The sequence below is a fragment of the Saccopteryx bilineata genome, chromosome 4 (assembly GCF_036850765.1).
Source record: "Saccopteryx bilineata isolate mSacBil1 chromosome 4, mSacBil1_pri_phased_curated, whole genome shotgun sequence".
Classification (NCBI taxonomy): domain Eukaryota; kingdom Metazoa; phylum Chordata; class Mammalia; order Chiroptera; family Emballonuridae; genus Saccopteryx; species Saccopteryx bilineata.
In genome coordinates this window covers 6614517-6636700 of record NC_089493.1, presented here as the reverse complement: position 1 = coordinate 6636700, position 22184 = coordinate 6614517, and the positions used below count along the sequence as shown (strand labels likewise).

The 22184-nt window shown below is 55.0% G+C and overlaps 1 protein-coding gene across 5 annotated transcripts in view; it reads right to left on the bottom strand.

The window, feature by feature from the left end:
- The window catches only part of BCL11B (BCL11 transcription factor B), a 101137-nt gene that overhangs the window by 70086 nt on the left and 8867 nt on the right, over positions 1–22184 (bottom strand). For 4 of the 5 annotated variants that reach the window (XM_066273581.1, XM_066273579.1, XM_066273580.1 and 1 more), the window contains one exon: positions 14978–15346. The exons of the other annotated variant lie outside the window; for it this stretch is intronic. In XM_066273581.1, coding sequence (XP_066129678.1) covers positions 14978–15346 — 369 coding nt within the window. The remainder of the gene's footprint in view (positions 1–14977; positions 15347–22184) is intronic. 5 annotated transcript variants of the gene reach the window in all.

Below are 22184 nucleotides of genomic sequence, written 5' to 3'. Positions count from 1 at the left end.
TGCCCCCAAATACATGCATGTGTCAGAGAAGGCTGCACTAATCTGCTGGTTAATTAACGAGCTGCCACTAACAAAAGAGAGAAGACCCAGTTCATACAAACAGTGTTTACATGGGCGTTGCATGGTCTCGTTTCCCACCTCCCTTCCTTTTTTCCGCAAACCAGGTGGGCTGGGTGCAGGGGACAGGCGCGGAGGCCCCTGAGGTGGAGGGTCCAAGCTCCTAAGGCCGGACCCAGGGGCGAGGGGGACTATGCCTGCCTTCCGTGCCCATCCTGGCATGCCCACATGGAACTGACAAGAGATCTGTATTCAATTAAGGAACACCAGACGGCCTCTGGCTCAGTGCCGGCACCAAGCAGGCTACAGGGATCCGCGTGGCAGGGAACAAGGGCTCCCCCAAGTCCCCCTTGGAGAAGGCAGAGGGCTACGCTTCCCTACCCCCACCCTGAACTCCAGGCTGAGGTCTTGGCCCTGCCAGGGTGAACCAAGGAGAGACATAAAGCAACAAGCCTCTGTAGTTTCTAAGTCGCAGGTCTATAAACCACAGGTTCTGAGCCCTGCCAGAGGTGAGGCCTAGGAAACCTCCAAGTCAGGTCCCTCGGCATCTGCCTCTTGGACAGAGAAACAACAACACTGAAAGCCAGAGTCCCGTCCCCCCCCCCCCCCGCAGGACACTTGGGGCCTCCCGTTTCCCCAGGGAAGGGACCGGTTCAGAGCAGCCCGCTGTGAGCTCTGTGGGCACAAACGCCGGTTGCTGGTAGCTCAGAGAGGCGGCAGCAAAAGCGAAACAAGAACTGGCTTACCGGCATGTACCGCTGGCTTCCTCACCTACAAGGAGAGCGAGCGAGAGTATGCACTTACAGGCTGCCTGCTGTATGCATTCCATCCCACCCCAGGTCTGCCTCCGCTGCCCGGGGCCCTCTTTCCAGAGCCAGACCCCAAGCGCTTGAGACACTTTCCCCAGCAGAGTCAGGTCCAGGGCCACAGCAAACCCAGACTCCCCAGCAGAGTCAGGTCCAGGGCCACAGCAAACCCAGTCTCCCCAGCAGAGTCAGGTCCAGGGCCACAGCAAACCCAGTCTCCCCAGCAGTCAGGTCCAGGGCCACAGCAAACCCAGACTCCATTAGGGTTCGGAATCACATGACAGTCCCCAACCACGGAGCAGGAGGGGGGCGGGGGTCCCAACACTATTGGTATTAGATCACTACATTGAAAATTCAAGTTCTCCTCCCGTATATATTCCCCTAAATCTCCTAATTTTTTTCCCTTACTTTGAACATGGTGGCATGCCATGTGAGTAGCTATGTGATTCCTTGCCCTTGTGCAAACTAGTCACCCTGCCCCTGGGGACAGAACAATGACAGTCTCTTTAATGTCTCTGAAACACAGCAATTACTCCCCTCCTAGGGAAGGGCTGGTTCTCACCCCTGGACGGTGACAGCAGCATGTACTGTTGGATACCCCCGTGTGACAGGTGGAGGAACTCAGGGGTGAGCTGGTGTGACCCAGGCCCTTGAAGAATAAGCCCACTGCGACTGGCAGTGCTCGTGCCCCCATCTCAAATCAGTGCTTCCCCACAGAGGGGCTCCTCGTGCTCCACTAACAGCACATATTGATCAAAGCTTCCACCAGGGCTCAGGTGCTGCTCTGAGAGGCCATGCTTCTCAGAAATCTAGATTTCTAGAACATCGAGATTTCTCAAAGTAATAAAATGGCATACTCATACCTCCCTGAGAGGCCTCCCTGGGATCTCTCTGACTATCAATTCGACTGGTATTTATCGCATCATGATCGAGCTGACAAAATCCCCCATTCCCAAGCAAATCTCCCACACAGGCTCCCGAGGAAAGCAAGGCAAGTCACCTGTGCCCTGCAGACTTGTCAGGGCTCAGAACAACACACTGCAAGGCAGCCCACCCCGCCACGTGGACGCAAAGGTGTGTGCCTCTCACGGAACAGAGAAGGGGAGAGGGAGGCTTCCGCCACTCTGCCCCCATTCTTAACCTAAAACTAGATGGAGAAATCACCTGTAATTTTTTTTTCACTGTGGAATCATCCACCTAAAGAAAATAGAGAAAACCTGACCTCCTCCTCCGTGAAACGGCCACTAAGTCAGCCGGCCACACATTACCTATCTTCCTGGCAAAACATGAACAATTACCCCTGCACACCCTGTCCCCCACAAATCCTTCTAAAGGAACTGCAGGGGCTACAGGGGCCTAGGATGGGGCCCCGCAAACACACACGTGACCAGTGTATTATCTTCCTTTCTCTAAAGGAATCCAGTAACATAAATATTAATCAAACACGAGAATCTGCCTTTTCAGTCTTGGGCCATTATGAGAGTTGCATTGTGATCTTTACCCGTATTTACAGATATTCAAAGGCAGATTCTATCTTGTTAGAACTGTTATAAATGGACGTCTGAGAAATCGACCAGCAAGTTCAGGCAGATATGAAAACCTTCCTGTCCAGGACTGCCAACAGCTATTGAGCTCCCAAGTGTTGAATTTGTTACCTTTTCCACAGACCTTTACTTTCAAAAAAGTAAATTGACAAATACCTTCAGAGTCCTCCAACAGAAAAGCTAGCTGCTCAAAAGTTCAGGTTAACTAAATCAGAATTTTTTTTTTCTTTGAGATCAACTCTTACTCAAAATGCCACGAAGGCATTGGTTACAAAATACTGTACCTTTGAGAACACAGACAGTGTAGTATCCTGTTATGATTTAGGTCAGCCCAAACCGAAAATAGATATGTACATGCATATATTTTTTTTTAAATTACCTTGACTCTTATTACGGCAAAACTCTGAATAATGAAAAATAAAGATGAGTCTCCAATTCTAGCCTAGAAAAGCTGTCACTGTGAAGGTAAACTTTTAATCTTCTACAGCCTAATAGCATACATTTTTATTTCCAGAAGAACAGCTTTGGGGAAATGTTTGAACATTTCCTTCAGAGCTTTGTGGTAAATAGGTTGGGCATCCAACCCCTGCTTTTCTGGGTCTTTAAGGACTGGCTGGAGTGCTTTACACAATTGGTGGCCAATTTTTAAAAAGCAAAAATAGAGACTCTTAGGCAGAGGACTATTTGCATACAAATTCTCTTGGAGGGAGGACATTGTAAAAGAAGTGGGACTGGAGGAAGGACTGACATTAATTTCCTGTAATTCCACGAGGCTTTGTGTCCCACTCTAGTGGAGGGTTCCATTCCCACACAACTGGGAAAACACTTTTGAGTGTTTTAAAATCCCAGCCCCAGGAATTCCCTCTAGAAAAGCAGGCTCCTTCTCCTGCAGGAGGAGAGGGGGTTGAGAACGCCACGGAAACCCACTTCTGGAAAGGACTATTGCCCTGAATGGACACAAAACGCATAGAACTGTGAGGCTCCTTCCAACCGGGCCTCACCTGGATCCAGGGACCTGCCTGGCTCTGTCGGGCCAATGTGAGCTGAGGAGGGAAATGCGACCTTTCAGTGCTTTGGCAGCGACTGGAGAGGGGATCACGGGGCGCCCCCCAGGACCCAGGAATGCCACCCCAGCAAGGAGCGGCACCCCTCACGCCCAGCGGTTTTTCGAGAGGGGGCTGTATGCAAGAGTTTTCAGGGTCCTGAAATGCAATTCCCCAGGCCTGGGAAGATCACTAGACTCTGCGTTGGCCCGGAACCGGGAGGGGGCGGCGGGTGGAGGAGGGGCAGCGGGTGGAGGAGGGGCAGCCGCGCACAAAGGGGCCCCAGGACCGCGGCTCCCCGCCCTTGACCTTGGGTCTCCGCCTCCATCCATCTCCTCCGGCTGCCAGCGAAAGGGGCTGGCCCGGGGCCAGGGGCGAGCTCGGCGGGCCGCAGCGGGAGGGGGGGAGCTCAGAAAAAAAGACTGGGGCACCAGAATGCTCCCAGGAAATCTGCCTTCCAACTCCCCTGGCTCCTTCAGGGGCCGGGTCCTGGGGCGGAGCTGATTCACTGCACGCTTCCCGCCCCCCAAAGCAAAAGTTGCATGGATGCTCAAAAACAGAGCCCCCTCCTCTTGGCTCTAACCCTACGACCCACCAGCCCCCCCCCCTTCCTCGGACCTGGGCCGAGAGGGGGAGGAGAGCTGTCATGGGAGGAATAAAAGAGCGCGCCTTCCCGCGAGGCCAGACGCGGGCAGGGTCAGCTGCGCCTCCGCCCGCCCCTCGCTGCCCCGCTCCGGCAGCTGGCCCATTAAGCCCCGAATTATGCATGGACCCGGGGCCCCCTCGACCATCCCGTCCCAGGAAGAAACATGTGCGGCGAGTGGGACCAGGAGAGCAGGAAGGAGGTGGCTGATGGCCACAGAGCCAGCACGCGGGGCGCAGGCTGGACAGGCCGCGGGCCAGTCTGCGAGGCCGGCTGTCAGTGGGACCTGGCGCGCCCAAAGGCCCAGGTGGTGCCTGGAAGGGAGGGACAGGGCATAGACAGCACGCTCCCCCCACCCCGTTGCAGTCCCCAAGTTGCTGCAGTGTCTGTTTCCCCGTGCGGGGGTCCGCGCCCCCCCCCTTTGGAACAGGCCATTGTGTGCTTGGACTTGGCAGTGAAGAGAGACGGGATCCCAACCTTGAAGCCCCTAGGGGGCGGGGCCTGGAACCTCCCCCCCCCCACACCAGTGTCAGGAGGAGTTTCGTCCCGGCCCCTCCCGTGGGGGCTGGGTGAGGGGGGAGACAATTCGCAGGAGGGCGTCAGATGAGGGGGAGGGGTCGCTGGAGATCTGGGCAGGGGCAAAAGGAGTCTCGCAAGTTGCAACCGTGGGAGCCCTCCAGAAACTGCATTAGTAGTGAGGCAGGTGGTTTCAAGGAGGAGCAGGGGAAGACAGTCTGTCTCAAGAGCTAGAAGGATTTTGATGTCCACCCCCCACCCCACCCTCCTAGTGTTAGAGCGGCCAACCCAGGCTCCACAGCCCTCAGCAGCCTCCAAGTCTCCCGTTGCCACAGCACGTGGTTTTCCGTGTCCTGGGCCATGGCGCTCCGACCGCAGGGCCAGACACTGGATGGACTTTGTTTGCTCTCTTGGGCCCATTTGTTTCTGGAAATGAGTTCTCTCTCTCTCTCTCTCTCTCTCTCTCTCTCTCTCTCTCTCTCTCTCCCCCCCCCCCTATCCAAAGCAAAAGCCAGGTCATGAAAATTACAGACTTCTTTTTCCCAGCGAATCAAGTGCCCTCCTTAGCAGGGAAAGTTTTACAAGCCAATGATGTCAGTGATGCAGGGAGAAGACCACACTGTTTAGGTTGCTTAATTGGCTGGCTTTGAACTCGCGGTGGGAGAGGGAAAGAATCCGCTGGGCTTCCTCGGAGAACCTAGTTTTGTGGGGTCTACCAACCTCAGCCAATTTAGCCAGTTGCTGGGGTGGGAAGGGGTCATCAAAGGTCGGTCCTGTCTCTCCTTAAGGGAGAGATGACCCAGACAACACACTGAGCCTAGAATAGGCAGTCCCTGGCCCCCAGCCCCAAGGGAGGACCCCTAGAGTCCCACTGAGGGGTACACTCTCCTGATGTCATACTCTGTCCCAAAAAGCCTTTGAAACAAAGCCAGTGCTTTCTCCACTGCTTCCAAGGATCCCTTTCATCCTCAAAGTGAGGACAGTGGCACTGGGTTTTCCAGACACTGCAGGGTTGGACAGCTCTCCCCACTCGAGCCCCATCAGTCCAGGCACTCGGGATGCCAGGCCAAGGACTCTGTGCACTGTGGGTTCAGCCCGGGTGGGCGCTGACCCAGGCCGCTTTTTGTACCTTCGAGTCCCAATCCATCTGCCTGTGTAACACTGTGTCCACACCTGCAGCCTCCGCGCTCTGGCAGCAGCCCAGGGACTCCACCCCAGGGGTCAACAGCCCTGCTCAAACGTTGCTGTCCAGGGCTGGGCAGCTCGCCCCGCCTCTGGTGGTGCATCTGCATAGCTAGCTGCCTTCTCTCCTCACCTAGAGTGGGGGTTCTCACTCTCCACCTCCAAGGAAAGGCCATTTTGTTGCCATTTCCCACCCAGAGCAGCCGGGGCCCCAGTTTCCACACTGTCTGAGCAGCAGCAGGCAGCCGCTTTCCCAGACCTGTCTCTCATCAAAGGGTCTTACCTCTCCCTCCCAGGCCCCCTCCTTTCTCTCTGTCTCACACACACACACACACACACACACACACACACAGCACAGATTCCTCCCTCCTGAGCTACTACCCCACCCATCAAAACCAGCAGACCAGCTGGAGAGCCTAAGGAACCCCACTGAAAAAAATCAAACGAATCCTAGAGGTCTTGCCACCTCCAGGTCCCCTGGGCCCAGCTGGGGACCTCCATGTCCTCTCCAGGTCCCCTGGGCCCAGCTGGGGACCTCCATGTCCTCTCCAGGTCCCCTGAGCCCAGCTGGGGACCTCCATGTCCTCTCCAGGTCCCCTGGGCTCAGCTAGAGACATCCAGGTCCTCTCCAGGACCTCTGGGCCCAGCTGGGGACCTCCATGTCCTCTCCAGGTCCCCTGGGCCCAGCTGGGGACCTCCATGTCCTCTCCAGGTCCCCTGGGCCCAGCTGGGGACCTCCATGTCCTCTCCAGGTCCCCTGGACCCAGCTGGGGACCTCCATGTCCTCTCCAGGTCCCCTGAGCCCAGCTGGGGACCTCCATGTCCTCTCCAGGTCCCCTGGGCTCAGCTAGAGACATCCAGGTCCTCTCCAGGTCCTCTGGGCCCAGCTGGGGACCTCCATGTCCTCTCCAGGTCCCCTGGGCCCAGCTGGGGACCTCCATGTCCTCTCCAGGTCCCCTGGACCCAGCTGGGGACCTCCATGTCCTCTCTAGGTCCTCTGGGCCCAGCTGGAGACCTCCATGTCCTCTCCAGGTCCCCTGGGCCCAGCTGGGGACCTCCATGTCCTCTCTAGGTCCTCTGGGCCCAGCTGGGGACCTCCATGTCCTCAACACACCTGCCATCTGGAGTTCCTCCCTGGATTTAATTAGGGGAGACTGACATCCCCTGTCCCCTATGTCACTGGTCACTGGCCACTGCCTAGCAGTGCCTGGCCCACGGCTGGTCTAGCCCTTATGGGGCCTTAGGTTTATACAATTTGGGGTCCCACTTAAGAAAACAAGCCAACACTGAACCACACCGACAACATGCCCTAGGGAAGTGTCTGGGAAGGGCTCAGGCACTGTCCACCTCGGTCAGTGCGCCAGCTCCTCCCAGAAGAGTCTGCACAGCTTGGAGCAGAAGCGACCCTGTTTCTCCCTCTAGTATAACAGCTTTTATTTCCAGCCATCAACTTCTTCAAAGAAAGCTTACTTCCTAAGCCGGATAAGTAACAAATGAGGAAAGTTGGTTGGAGCGGCTGGGTGGGAAGAGGATTTAGGTGGGCAGCTGGAATCTAAACTCCCCCAAGTCCCTGCCAGGCTTTTCCAGCTGTTGGAAACCACTGGTAGCACCTCCTCACACTTCAGCTCAGGAAGCTGGGGCCCAGAGAGGGGGTGGGTGGGCTCGCTGGAGGTCACAGCACGTCAGCCACTGACCCGCCCCACTGTTCATCCACCACGACCACCTGCCCGTCCCTGAGCTGAGCAGACATCAGCGCCTAACAAGGTAGGCTTTGCGCAAGTGCAATGGACACGAAATCCACAGACGCAAGGAGGATGGGTGGAGACCCTCATACCTTCACTCCACACTATCCCCTAAATTCCCATCCTGGGGCTTCCCCTCCCCCTCCCCCAGACTGGGATCACTTGTTGCCTCCCTGGAGCAGAAGGAGCCTGTGGCGGTAACAGTGAAAGAACCACACCATCCCATGGAGGTGACCCAGCGATGAACCGGTGCCACTTCCTGAAGGTCACTGGCCGGAAGTCTGGAGACTAGTTTCTAGGCACAACCATTGCAGCTAGCTCACTCACAGGGTGATGGGACAAGGCGTTCAACCTCTCTAGTTCTGTTTGCTCACCTTGGTGGGTGGAGAGAGAGGGTGGGAATGTGGGGTAAATATTTCCGGGGCAGCACCGCCCCACCACAGAGAAGAGCGCGACAGCCGAGTTTACACCCTGGGTCCCTGTGTACCAGCTGTGTGACCCTGGGCCAGTGATTTAACATCTCTGTGCTTCAGTTTCAAATTCTGTAAAGTGGGGCTGATACCAGCATCTACCTCATGGGCTATTAGGAGGATTACATCGTTAAGCTCTGTAAAGCCTTCCAAATAGTGACTGGAACGTCATAACTCTAACGGATGTGTTAAATTAAAAATCCTAACATGAAAAGCAAAATCTTTGTTTCCTCAGTGACAAGATAAACCCAGGGGCCCAGGGGTGACAGCCGGACTGCCTTATTTCTTCTTGACATGGAGCCTAACAGAATTCTAGAGCTGGTGGGCATGCATTAGTCAGGCATGAAAATTAGCACAAAAAAAAAAAAAAAAGCTGTCAAAAGCCTAATAAAAAACTTAAGTCAACTGCTAACTATTTACTGTCAAATAAAAAACCTAATAATAATAATAGTAACTAGGCTGACGGTTGGATCGTCCACGGGAGGAGAGCCCAGGTGCCTTCCTCACTCTCCTCCCCTGCTTCCCTTCCTCGCCCCTGAGCTGGAATAAGGAACCACCTACATAAATCACAGACCCAAAGGCCCCAAACCCAAAAAGAAAAAGAAATGAGCCGTTAGCTGACCGGTACTTTTTGTGTTCGTTTCCACTCAGTAACACTTCCCACTACAACTCAGGGTGACAGTCCCCTGCCGGAGCTGCCGACGCTGCTGGCACCGGTCACGAGGCTTGTCCCCTGCCTCCCTGCAGGCTGGTAGGACAGGAATTTCTCACCCGTTTACAGGTGAGGAAACAGGCTTTGTCTCAAGCCACAGGGCTGGGCAGAGCCCAGTGTGGCAAAAGGTCACCTGTCCTGACTCAACATCCTTGGGGTCTGGCCTCAGGCCTGCCAGTCACAGTGACACACGCTCAGACAGGTCCTTTCCCAGGGAGGAATGGGAAGGCTGACGACGAGATCCTTCCAGCCCAGGCCAGAGGCCAGACCGCGCTTTGCGTCCCATTGGTGACTCCACAGGGACCTAGTATATGCACACATTGTCTAAATCAAACTTCATACTGGGCCTGAAAGATTATCTCCGTTTTACAGGAAACCAGCCAAGATGTGGAGAGCTGAGGGTCAGACAAGTCCCCGGTCAAAACCAAACCCCAGCCCAGGTCTGTCTGAATTCACATGCTATTGCTCTCCTTCCTGCCCCCACCTCTCCAAAACCTTCACTAGGAAAAAAGGCAGACTGTGGGCCAAGGTCTCTGGGAGTGTGGGGTTCCTGGCCCCATCGGCAAGGGTCATGCCTGGGACTAGCTTCAAGGACCACCTTGGATGGGGTCTATAGGTAGTGCCTGTCTCCAATGGCTCTGCCAGCCGCTCCCTAAAAGCTTCATACCCTGTGTAATCCAAGGAAGCCAGGCAGACAGACCCGGGTCTGACTCTACTTTGCTGTGTGACCTTGGGCAAGTTCCTTAACCTCTCTGAACCCCAGTTTAAAGTAGGGTTAGAAATATCTATTTCAAAGTGGGGTTGAAGTTATCTGTTTCAAAGTTACTATCTACTTCAAGGTGAGATAACCCAAGAGAAGCACCCAGCACATTGTGGGTTACCAGGCAGACCCGCTCTTCCCTGCCATCCCACTGCCCTGCCCAAGCTCATGGGCCAGCCCTGCAATGCCCAGCCACCCAGCCTGAGCCTGGGGCCACATCCCTCAGGCAGAGCACTCCACTCTTCCCTGGTGTAGACAGAGCTAATAATTAGCTGTCACGATGTAATAATAGAAAGAGATAATCCATGCCACAACACACATGGATTTAACCAATCTTAATTTGGAGGGGAAATAACAACTCTAAATATATCAAATGCAAGTTTTTACGGACAACCTGCAAGTGAGTTTATCTTCATTTTCCAGCTCGAGCCAAGTTATTTAGTTTCTACCACTGGCCAAGCTAATATTCTTGCCTTTTTTTTTTTTTCCTTCCCATTTATTTTATTTATTCTTTAAAGTCTGAAAGGAACATTTCTCAGACTAGCATGTAAATCCTTCAGCTGATGAGAAGCCCTTTTTTCTCCAACACATTCCGTCCAGCAATGGGTCACTGGGACCCCCAAGCCAGTCCCCCTCTGCCTGGTCCCTGCCTTGCCTGCTAGGTGAACTGCCCTCCTGGGTTCCAGGTGAGGACTTCCAGGTGAGCGGGGCCATCGCAGCCAGAAACTGCCTGCCACCTCCTGTCACCCGCTTGCCTGTCTCTTCTTGCATTTCTCCCGAAACCTGACATTTGGGGTTTGGGAGAAGGAGGAGGAAAAGGCAAAAGGCAAACCCTCTGAGTGACAGCTGATGGCTCATTCCTCCAGTTATAGCTTCATCTGGGTACGGAAGAGGGGGTAACACGCAAGAACAGACTACCTGTGATCAGGCGCCTCCCCTCCGGTGGCTATGAAGTGGGAGTTTGAGGGAGGACTCTGTGGGAAATGGCTGAGAGAGCTCCAAGGAACATTTCCAGAACTTCCACTGAGGAAAGCAGGCACCTCGCAGACCCACGCAGGGTCCTCGCCTTCCTTCCTGGGCGCGGCTTTCTAGAAGCGGCCACGTTCCGGTCACCGCCTCCAGCCAGACCCCGTGCTTTAACTCAGCGTAGCGCTGAGTGGAAACTGAGGCTCAGGAAAGGGGCCTGGCTTGCTGGGGGGGGCACTAGCATCCCACCCCGGCCAGCCAACAACGCCCAAGCCCTCACTCCTTCAACCCCCAAGACCCCTCCCCAGAGCGACACGCCATGAACAGCTTCACCACAGGACAGTAATGTGATGGAAGATTGGGGCTGGCAGGGTTGGGACACACACACACACGCACACACACACGCACACACACACACACCAGCACCACAGTCGTCTGAAGTTGTTTCTGATGGTAGGATTCTCAGGACCCAAGGGTCCAGGGAGACCCACTCTGCCAACCAGGAAATGACAAACTAGGGAGAGGGGAGGGCGCTCCCATTTGTAGCACATGTCACTTAACATCCCAGTTACTGTTCAGTATGTCCCCAGATGCAGGGACTGCAGTGTGGCAGGTCGAGCCTCGACCCCTGAGGCTGGGTCCTCGTCCATGCAGCAAGACTCTGCCTCCCTAGTGTAGACCACACCCCACACACACCCCAAACCCCCTTTCTCCTCTCCCCTCCTCAGAACCCCCATCACAGATAACAGCCCAGAGAATCCTGCTCTGCGAAAACCCTGGAAGCCCCCTGGTGTCCCCTCCCAGGGTCTCCCATCTCCCTGTGATGGACAGGTCCCGAGCTCCAACAGAAACCTCACAGAGGCAGGGAGAGGCCGTAGGAAGGGAGCTTAAGAAACAGACAGAACTACAAAGAAGACACACGCACCGGAATCAGATGCCTGCCCCGGACCCAGACCTCTAGGCCAAGGCCCTTACCTCTGACCCATTCTAGCCCTCTGTCCCCAGATGGGACACAAGCTCCACGGACCTCCTCGCCCACAGCGGGAGCTCGGGGGACAGGGCCTAGGCCTGCAGCTGCACACATCAAGGGCAGGGACACTACCCACCCACACTCTGGCCAAGCTGCCCACACAGGACAATCAACAGCCCTGACGGCCACCCTCCCACGTGTTCCTAGTCCCTAGGACTCCGTCACCCCGTGGCCGCCAGGTGGGGATTCCTGAGAAGGAAGGGCAGCAGGTGCTCGGGTGCTGAATGAATGAAGGAATGAATGAATGCCCTTCAGGCAACAAAGCTTCAGAAACCTCCTCCTTCCATTCTATTTTTCTATCATTTAAAAAAAAAAAAAAAGGGAAGAAGGAAGAGTAACTACTCCTTTCACACCCATCTTCAGAATTACTGTCTCAAGAAAAGGGTCCACCTGGGGTCCAGCCCTGGTATGATGACTGACAGAATCCCAACTCAGTCTCACCCTAGGGACGCCCTCCAGGGTGGAAGGGACACCAGATGTTTACAGGCCGGCCCTGCCCATCCAGTTCAGAAGCGCAACTTCCAGAAGCTCCCGGCAGCAAGGGGACAACACGCTGACGGCCCTCCATGAAAAGCCATGGTCCTCCTGGCCGCCGTGGGCACCTCACCTCCAATGGCCAAGCCAGAGGTGAAGTCCCAAGAATCAACAACCACCGGCCCTGAGGACAGGGGGCACAGACGGTCTGGAGCGTCCCCTCCCAGCCGCAGCCGGGAAGCAGGCGCAGGGGAGAGGCCAGGGGCGGCCAGGGTGCCCACCGCGTGGGCGACAGCCGTGCGGGGTTCCGGATGCCCCGGCAGAAAGGTGCCCGGGTCTCCTAGGCCCCCTCTTAAAATATAAAGACTCAATTATCTTTGAGCGGCCCGCTTTACACATGAATTGACACATTTATTTTACAATAAATAACTGAAAGTTATCTGTGTTTCCTTTACTGTTAATCTACACAGAGAAATAATAAACAGGGCTTGTCTACAGAAATGCAACCACTGCAGTCCTCAGAATTCAATTAAGCTAAAATAATTAATGCTCCCACCATATTAAATTACTTTATACATTTGAGCCCCTGAAGTTTTATTCTTTAATCTTTCCTTTTTATTAAATAAAAAAAAAAAAAAGTTGGTGCCAATGTAGGGAAGGGAAAGGGGAAAGGTGGGGGACGAGAGAGAGAGAGAGAGAGAAAGAGAGAGAGGGGGGTGCGGGAGGTTGTCAGAGGGGACAGGCGTCTCCGGCTGACATGGCACGGAGACTGTTTTGTGCCTTTGATTAAAATAACATTTTAAATGCTTTGAACAATCCTATCTCTTCCGACTTCTAAGGGATTCTTTTACATATTTCTTCAAGAATGAAGAAATCCATTTGTCCCGTCGCAGAACAGAAAGGCCGAGAGGATCTTTGGTCACACATAAAATACAAGTAATACAAGTACTGGATGGGGGCTGCCACCCATTGCACCCCGGAAAGGGAAAGGGGGGGACAGGGGGGGGACGACAAAGCGCCTGGGAGATTAACTTGGCCTTTTATGAAATCATATTTAGTCGCTTTCTAAAACAAGCCTCCCTCAGTGAGCTGCGGCCTCTCGCTGGGAAATCCCTTCCACGGGCCATGAGGACTCGGAAGGGTTTCTGGCAAACACAGAAAACCCTTCTGCTGAAACATGGAGAGGGCCAGTGTCCCCATGGCAGGGGCCAGCCCTGAGAGCCAGGCCTTCACTCACACCGGCAAGGACAATTTGAGACAAGAAAGGCGGGGGACTCCCAACAACACAGACAAAAGGGACCCTTCTCGCCTGATGGCCCCGGCCTTGACGAAGGAAGTGTCACGCAGATCTGCACAGAACTCAGAAACCAGGGTTTGTAAGACTGGGGGGGGGGGACGGGGGGAGGGGCACCTGAGACATTTTTCTCAATGCCCTGGGAACCTTAGCAGCATGAGACCCTGCCGCTGGGACACGCCCAGAAGGCAAGGCCCACAGGCCTGCATCTCCGCCCACCCCAATGCATACCAGCAGTGTCTCCACAGGACAGAGCTCATTGAGCCCATTTCACAGATGGGCAAAGTGAGGCCCACCATCACAGAGCTGCCACGTTGGCTGCTACAGAGAAGCCGGGCTTGCTGTATCACCCTATCCACTGCCGCCTGGCGGTGGGGGTCTCTGCACACGCCCATACGTCTCACCGGTGGGAGTGGAGGGCCCAGGTTCACCAGGCTCACCTCCAAGGAGCACTAACACCTCAGCCCCTCTGGCACCCCCGCTAGCTTCTGTGACCAAAAAGAACGGTGGAGAGGGATCCGCACATCCTCCCAGCAGGCCCCCCACCGCTACCTGCACAGCGCAGCACAGGAGGGGCCTCCTGAATAGAGCGTTCCCCTGGCAAAGCATTCATGGAGCCGCTGCTCCTTTAATCCTCATGTGGGCTTGCCAGGGTTACCACTCCCTGCTGACAGCTGGGGAAACTGAGGCAGGTGCCCAGCAGTGACTCGTCTAAAGTGAGCCCTCAGGATGAGAACCCTCATCTGAACGCACTCTGACACCGTCTTGCTGTAAGACAGGTTGCTGCTCTAGGGGACACGGGCTGGCTAGAGTCCTCCTTGGTCCCCCAGCTCTCCTGGGCTCGCCAGGATGAGCCAGAAGCAAGCGCTCTGGTGTGCACAGGGCCTGGACTCCGTGGAAGAAGAGCGGGCCGGCCAGGGCCGCGGCCCGAAGGGAGGGCCGCAATGCAAACCCAGTGCGGTAGGCAGACCGGCCGGAGGACGCATGCTCTATGCCTATGCTTCAGGTGATATGAACCAGTGGTCCAGGGGGCCGCTCAAGTGGACATGCCAGACAGCACATGCAACCACCCCAAGGGGGACCGTGCTCTGGCAAGTGCCCACAGCCCTTTCTCAGACCTGCCCATCCAGACAAGCCAGTGTCAGAAGGGTCTTCTAGCACAGATGGGAAACTGAGGCCAGAGAGAAGAGGGGGAGAGAATGAGTGATCTCATTCATAAGTGACTTCCGGGACCCACGTGCAGTCCCGCAAGCTCGCAACAACCCTGACGAGAGAGGTGTCCCAGGCTCCATTGCACAGATGGGAAAACAGACTGGGTTGAGTTGTGAAGGACAGATTCCAACCCAATTCTATCTGGCTGCAGAGCCAGAGACTGAGCCATGAACGCAGACAGGGGGAGGGCCAACCAGACTTCCAGATTCCCATTCCGTCCTCCTGGCTACCTGTGCATTAGGTCGCCCCTGCGCAGCGTCCCGTTGCCAAAAGCACAGCAGACCTCAGCCAGTCGGGCCGCCCTGAACCCTGGGCCTGTCTCCTCCTGAGGGTTACCTGGATGGCAGGCCCTCAGAAAGGGCCAGCCCCGTGGGTGGGCCCACAGACAATCTTGGTGGCTCCCGGTCCATCCCAGCACCAACACCCTCAGTCAGAGGGCGATCCCCCAACACAGGGAGGGGGACAGGCGGGCGTGGGACTCAGGACGAGGTTTGTGCAGAGGCCAGGCGAGTGCAAGGTTCCATACCTGCAATGTTCTCCTGCTTGGGGCAAATGCCTTTCGTGGGCGACAGCAGGTGGTCATCTTCGTCGGGGGTGACCTGGATCCCGATCTCCACCGGCTCGGACACTTTCCTGAGCTCGGAGCGTGAGGAGGGCGGCGGGCTGCCCTTGTCCAGGCCCTTGTCGTAGCAGGCGCCCAGGCTGCCACCACACTGCTTCTTCTTGTGCTCTATAAAAACCAGGATGTCCCCCAAGGGGAAGTTCATCTGACACTGTCCACAGGTGAGCAGGTCAGGGTCAGGGCCACCCACCAACAGCCCCAGACCGCTGGGCTCCTCTATCTCCAGACCCTCGTCTTCTTCAAGGATGGCAGCCTCCACATGGTCAGCCTCCGCTGCAGAGAGAAAGGAGAAGGGGGGCAGAGAAGACAGAGATGGGCTTAGGCAATCACAAGGACCCCGGGCACATTCCAACCCTTCCCCTCCTACGGGCAGGCGCCCTCCGCGGCGGGATGGCCGAGTCCACCGAGTCCTCTCTTGGACTCTTGGAGGCACGGGGCGTGCCACTCCACAGGCAGGGGGCAGATGGGCAAGCTGAGATTCCAGGAGCAACGTCACGGCTCCCTGAGGCTGTGGCTTAATCAGGGCTGACCTTACTGCTTTCTAGTAGATTCTCTGCCAACCCCCACCCCAACCCACCCCACACACACATAGCATGTCCACACGCAACAGCACACACCCCGGTTTCACAGGCCACTCAGCCATCCCGGACATGGTAGCATCAGCTAGAGATGTGTCTGTCAAACTTTGCAACATCTGAGAATCACTGCAGGAGCTTGGAAAACCTTCCATGCCCCGTGACCCCGGGACCCAAGCATCAGGCGGAGATTGTTCCAGCCTCCCAGGTGGGGCCGCTGATGGGGAGCCACGGCTGAGAACAAAAGTCAGAGGCACCTGGCCCTGCTGAGGCTCGAGCCACCGCCCCCTCTCACCTCCACCTGTCATTCATGGCTTCCCCACTCCTGTGGGTCTAACCTGCATCCCCCTACCCGAGACCTGGCTGCACACGAGACAGGAAAACAGAAACCCCGGTAGCCGTCAGAGAGCCAGGCCTTCCGAGAGACAGAAGCCCACATGCTCAGAGAGCAACAAGTAGTGTGGGTTCCAAAGAGAAACATCAAAAGGAAGCACAACGCAGGGAAGGGACCCAGCAGGCCTATGGGCTGGGAGGGGTGGCTGGTGGTCCCGGCAAGCGCAGGGCACCTGGCCAGACCTCCACTGCTCCATCGGTTTCCCGACTCTCATCAAGCCCCCTCTCCTTTCTTGCTTGCGGGTTTCACTCTCACTCCCAGAAGAAGAAAAGGAAAAAGGATTCTTCAGACTCCAAAAGCATGTCTTGGCAGACTCTAACAAACTCCACTTTCCATGGGTTGTATATTTTCATATTTCTTGAGCAGCCGATACACTCCTTCCTTCTTTCCTTCTTTCCTTCTTTCCTTCCTTCCTTCCTTCCTTCCTTCCTTCCTTCCTTCCTTCCAAGGGGTACAGGACCCAAATATGTTGAAGCTAATAAATGCCTCAAAGACTCGGCAGCAGAAAAAGCATCATAAATCAGGGACATGGACAGGGAGGTTGCATCTTCCCTCCGGGTCTGAGCAAACTCGGGGTAGGGAATTTTCTGAGAGTGAATGTCAGGAGTCGGGTGGGGTGACACGGGTGCCAGGGTCCTCGGAGGTCGGACACCCGGGGAAGCAGGTAAATCTTAAAAGCTGCGTGACGTCGGGGGAAGGACCCTGAAAACCACAGAAAATCGGAGGGGAGGAAGAGAAGAGAGAAAAACACATTCCGTGGCAGTGAAGTTATTGGCGGGCCAGAGCCAAAGAACAGATAATTTAAGGAAAAAATTCTGTGGCATCTTTCATCCTGCACATAAATCACTGCCCTGGATTTTCTGAACGCAGGCTCCTCAGGGGCCTGTGAGAGTCCACGCACTGGGCTGAGTCTAGAGTCCTCGGTTCACGACATAGATAGAACACGTGGGAAATATGCGTGTCCAGGCCCACGAGCAGGTATTGCTAAGGAGGGAGACGAGCGTTTGAGACCCCGACGGGGGTCCTAGCAGAGCAAACAGAGCCTGCAACGGATTAAATGCAGACATGCATCAGAAAAGCTGTCGTACAAACCATCCCCGGCAGACGAGGAAATCCTAAATCTGGGGTCTGCTTCCCTCTAACAAAAAAGGACCTAGAAGGCACGAGGAAAGGCTTCCCACGAAGCCAGCCCCAGACACCCTTCATTACACCTTAAGAAGAAATTGGGGGTTTGCTTTAAAAGGGAGTGGGAAGACAATGCTACGTAATTAATTTACCTATTTCCTGAAAAGATGCTTTCCTACCGTTCGAATATAATCACAAGCCTCCCTCTGAATGGTGGTTGTGTATGTGTGTGTTGGGGGGGGGGACCACGGGATTCCTGTGCACCGTTTGTCAGGATGGAAAAGGTAATTATTCAAGACCTCTTGTCCCTTGAATGATCTAACATTGAGCAATACTGTTTATATTGAAAAGCTCACACCTTTAATTACCAATTACATGTACATAATTTCAGAGCCAAAGGAGAGGGCTGTGGAAACAGTTCTTTAGAAATATAAGGATGTATTGTGCACCATTTCTAGAGAAGGAAGTCTAATAAATGGGAGGAGGGTGTCAAAATATTGTTTTGTTTAAAAGAAAGAAGAAGAAGAGAACGAGAGAGTGGCCCAAAGGAAAAGAGCTGGAAAGCAAAAAAAAAGAAAAGAGGACCAAATGAAATTGAGAATTCAAATGAAACGGGCACGTTCTTGTTGGGTAGGATGTCAGGAGCCTCTTCTGAACAGGCCAGCACGCTGCCCCCTGGGGAAGGCCATCTGATGAAAATAAACGACAAGAGTGGACTCGTCCACATTCCCAGCCCCTCAGCCCTTCCCTGGGGCCAGAGGGAGGCGGCTTCTCGTGTTCAATTTCACCTTCGGTTTCCTTTTCGGTGCCGTGGCTTTGCTTTCCATTAACTTCTTCAGCCTCCTCCCTGGCTCTCCTGCAGCAGCAGGAGTTCTAGGAAGCATGACCAGGTCCTCTCTGCGAGAGGGTCTGAAGCTACATAATTTCAATTCCTTCTGTCCTCCGCAAGACACACGGGCCTTTTAAAAATTAGGGAGGGTCCCACGTGCCTGTTCGCAAGCATGCCTCCCCTCCCTCCCACCTCTTGCAAGAAGGACTGGCTGCACCAGCTCCGTCTTCCTCGTCCTCCGCCTCCGCCTCTTTTTTTTTTTTTTTTTTCTTTGGTAACATCTGGTAAGCTTTCCTTGATTGAACAGTCTCTGCCTTTTCACTTTCCTGGCACTGCCAGCCTTGGGAGCGAGCCCCAATTTGAAAGTCTACCACGCGGTTCACTGTTCTGCAGTCCGGGTTCCGCCTCCAGGCCCCTCCCGGCCCACCAACCTGGGCAGCCCGGCCCTGCTGGCGGCCGACACACAGCTCCGAACTTGAACGTCTACCTCCGCGACCCGGGAACCAGCTCACGGCCGGCAAGGAAGGCCAGGAGGCAAAGAAACATCCACCAGAAACTGTCCCTCCAGCCCTCACCCCTTTCAGTGTTGATAGGAAAACTCTGGATGAAGACGGCGGTCACCCACTCCAAGAACGGGGTTTCCTCTCCCCTCCCCCTGGGTGTGGGGCCCGCTGCAGGAGACACTTCCCAGGACGGTGGCCATGGCACCCCCAATGTTCAGGCAGCAGGGGCGCCTTGAACCCCCGAACTGTGAAAGGTTTGGGTCAGAGGGGGTGAACCAAGACAGCGCGCTGAGCCTTACAAGCTCACACCGGGCCTGGGGAGACTCCCCCCAAGTCGGGCTGTGGTTTCATTTCCGCTGGCTGGCGGATACCAAGCTGGGTGTGTGGAGTGCATGTGCGTCCCTTCTCAGAACTGTATCACTGATGGGAGAAATCAGAGGAGAAAGAGCCACCTGGCCAAGCTCAGCGAAGGGCAAAGTGAGGCCGTGTCTGGACCCCCCAGGACCCTCCTTCCTCTGCCCTGCGAGCACTGAGCCGCACTGCTCCGCACAGCCTCCGAGAACCAGCCTCCGCCTACCGGCGGAGCGAGCCAAACTGCCACCCAGAGACGAGAAAGCACCAGGAAGAAGGAGAGACAAACAAAATCAGCCTTTCGAATTCCCAGGCCCTGCAAACCAGCCAGCCGCCCTGCCCGGCAGACCTAGGTCTCACAGAAAGAAGCCACGCTGAGATCTCCCCCGGAGACCTTGTGCGCTGCTGTGGGACGCGCCCCAGTCAGGGGCCCTGGACAGAGCGCGGCTCTCACTAGTCATGCCCTGCAAGGTCGGGAGATCGCCACAGTGTCCGAGTCATTAGGACGGAACGGAAGTGGAGGCACAGGCCACCTGTCCCAAAGTCACATATCAGACTGGGGTGGGTCCTGCAATGTTAAATCCTAAAGTGCACAGACAAATACATATTTATACACACACACACACACACACACACATTAATTTTCTTTTACAACAAAACCACATTTTATTTACAAGGCCGGGCCTCCTCCCAGCTGGTGAGTGCATTTAGAAACAATGAAATCAGGATTCACAAATAATAACGGACAATGTTAAGTGCACAGGGAAGCACTTGATCCTAAGACAAACTCTCGTGCCCACAGCTCAGCGGCGGAGGAATTCGGGCAGAAGACAGGAGTGGTTACCACCGCCGGCCAGACAGCCTGCAGGCCCCCTGCAGCTGTGCAGGCTTAGCAGGGCCTTACCTGGCCAGTGATCCCCCCAAAGGCAGGGCCCCCCGGAACCCCGCCCACCCTGGTCCATCTCTAACAACTGCCCCTGCACCTGCCCTTTGGGGAATTCCAGCCAAGAGGCCCGTGCCTGCTGTCTCCAGAGCACGGCTGCACACACAGCACACAAACCGTGTTCCCCTCACCCTGCAGTGATTCAAACCCAAATCTCTATCTTCCATGGCTAAGCCACAGTCTGGGAGAAACATACACAGAATTACTGTTTCAGAGATTTGGCCCGGGGGGGGGGGGGCAGGCAGGGAAGGATGTGTGGTGGGAGGGGTGCCAGGATCTTAAAATCGTGTGCCACCAACGTCACTGACGCCACCATGATGTACACGCATGTTTACAAGAACGGTACAGCATCCATCCGCCGAGCTTTGCATCCGACTGGAGACTTTATACCTGCTTCCTGCGAAGACGGGCCCTCACTGGGCTCACCAGTATCTGTAGAGGGATCGCTTCACCGCCCCCCTTCCCCAGAACACTCCGGGAGGAAAAGGACTCCAGGCGACACCGAACCGCGACCAACACGCGCACTCGACAGAGCATAACGCTTGCTTCGCTGCCATCAATTTTTAATTTATTGGATCCAAGAGAAAATAACAACCGTGGGGAGGGGCAAAGAGAGGAGAGAGGGGAGGAGGGAGTGGGGGAGGGGAGAGAGAAGGAATCAATTCTTAGTGGAGAAAATAATCTATGACTAGATGACGCTTTCAGGCACAAGAGGCTTTATGAAGTTCTCCGAACACAGGAAATGGTGAAGTGTCCAGCAGAGGAAACGCAGATCAAAGGGGACCATCTGCCCAGCCTGGCATGCATCGGGAGGACAGTCCTCACAGAGCCACCAAGGGTTAGGACACGTGTGAGGGTGGGGGCCGCAAGCCGGGTCCCAGCCCATTTTCCCACCAAATTCCTGCAGCCAGCAAGGCCTGGCGCTGCTGGTGGATCCTGGGAGGGCACAGGCGGGCCAGGTCTGAAGCAGGACAGTAATACTGACGGACTCTCTCCCCAGCCCACCTGCCCTCTTTAGAGACGTCTGAGGCGTCCACCTGTTCCAGGTGTCGCAGAACAGGTGGTCCAGGCCCTGCGCCTCCCGGAGACCCTCCAAAGGCCGCCTCCTTACCACCCTCAAAATACTGAAGGGACCAGACGGAAGCACAACGAGATCACCCCCCACCCCACTCCATCCCACCCCAGACACACGAGGCCCTATATGCTCCACGCCAACCACAGCACATTGTCTCAAAATGAAATCTTCAAGATTCTGACATCTGAGCAGAAGACAGAGAAAAGGCAGCCAATACACAACCTTATCTGCCATGCGGGTGCCCTTCCCAGGAAAGTGACCAGGGCTCTGGCTGCCGGGGCCCGACCTGCATTCCAGAAGTCAGGATTCCCGATCCAAGAAGAGGTTTGGGGGGCAGGAAGAACGTCAGCCACACAGGCCGGGTAGCTCACAAGGGGACTAGTGCGAGGATGCCTCAGATACACACATGATCACAGGCACCCTCGCCTGGTCCCAGGACACATCCGCTTATCCCAGACAGCTCCCTGGAAAATACCCTAACTTGCTCTACAGACTCAGTCCAACCTTTCCCCTCCCCACACCGCACACACCTCTCCAGGACCCCCAAAACTGGGCTCAGGAACCCGGGTCTCACACATTCAAAATCAGGGGGAAAAAAGACCAGATAGATCAGGAAAATAGCGTCCGGGTGGTCTTCACGGATCCAGTCCGTTACTAAAAGGTTACTAAGAAGAAGCAAAGTCCACGATTCTGAAAAACAGGAGTGACCTACGTTTTGATAAATATAAGTCAATTTAAAAAAAATTTTTTTTAAAGGATTTACCACAATGTATAGAAATTCTTCTAAATACAGTCAGGAGATCCTGTAAAGCTGCAGATCCCTCTAATCCTTAGAGCCACCACAGGGCAATCAGGATGCGACAGAAAAGCGTTCTCTGCAGCCAGGTGAAGAGGGTTTGTTTTACTGAAGGCTGTGCTTTCTCAAAGGAGCCACTAAGCAAGAGGAAAGAAGGGCCCTCCACTCAGGACACCACCGGCTGCAAGCCCACGCAGCTGGGGCACCTTCTGAGGGTAACACCAGAATCGCAGGGGCCGGGCAGCTTTCCACAGCTCGTGTCCAATGTCACCACTTCACACCGACCCCATTTTTTTTCCCTGAGCAGCACCTCCATTTCTGAAGCCCACGTGAATCACAATAACATTGGCATTCAACTTTCTACGGTCGTTTCTCTCTGTGTTGTTTTAGTGGAGGGCTCGTAAGAACATGAACCAATGTAGCTGTATTTCAGCAGTTGCAGTGCAAGGGGGTCATAAAAAAGTTATGTAAAACAGAGGGGTTTTTTGTTTTGTTTTCTTTTGTTTACTTTGAAGTTACT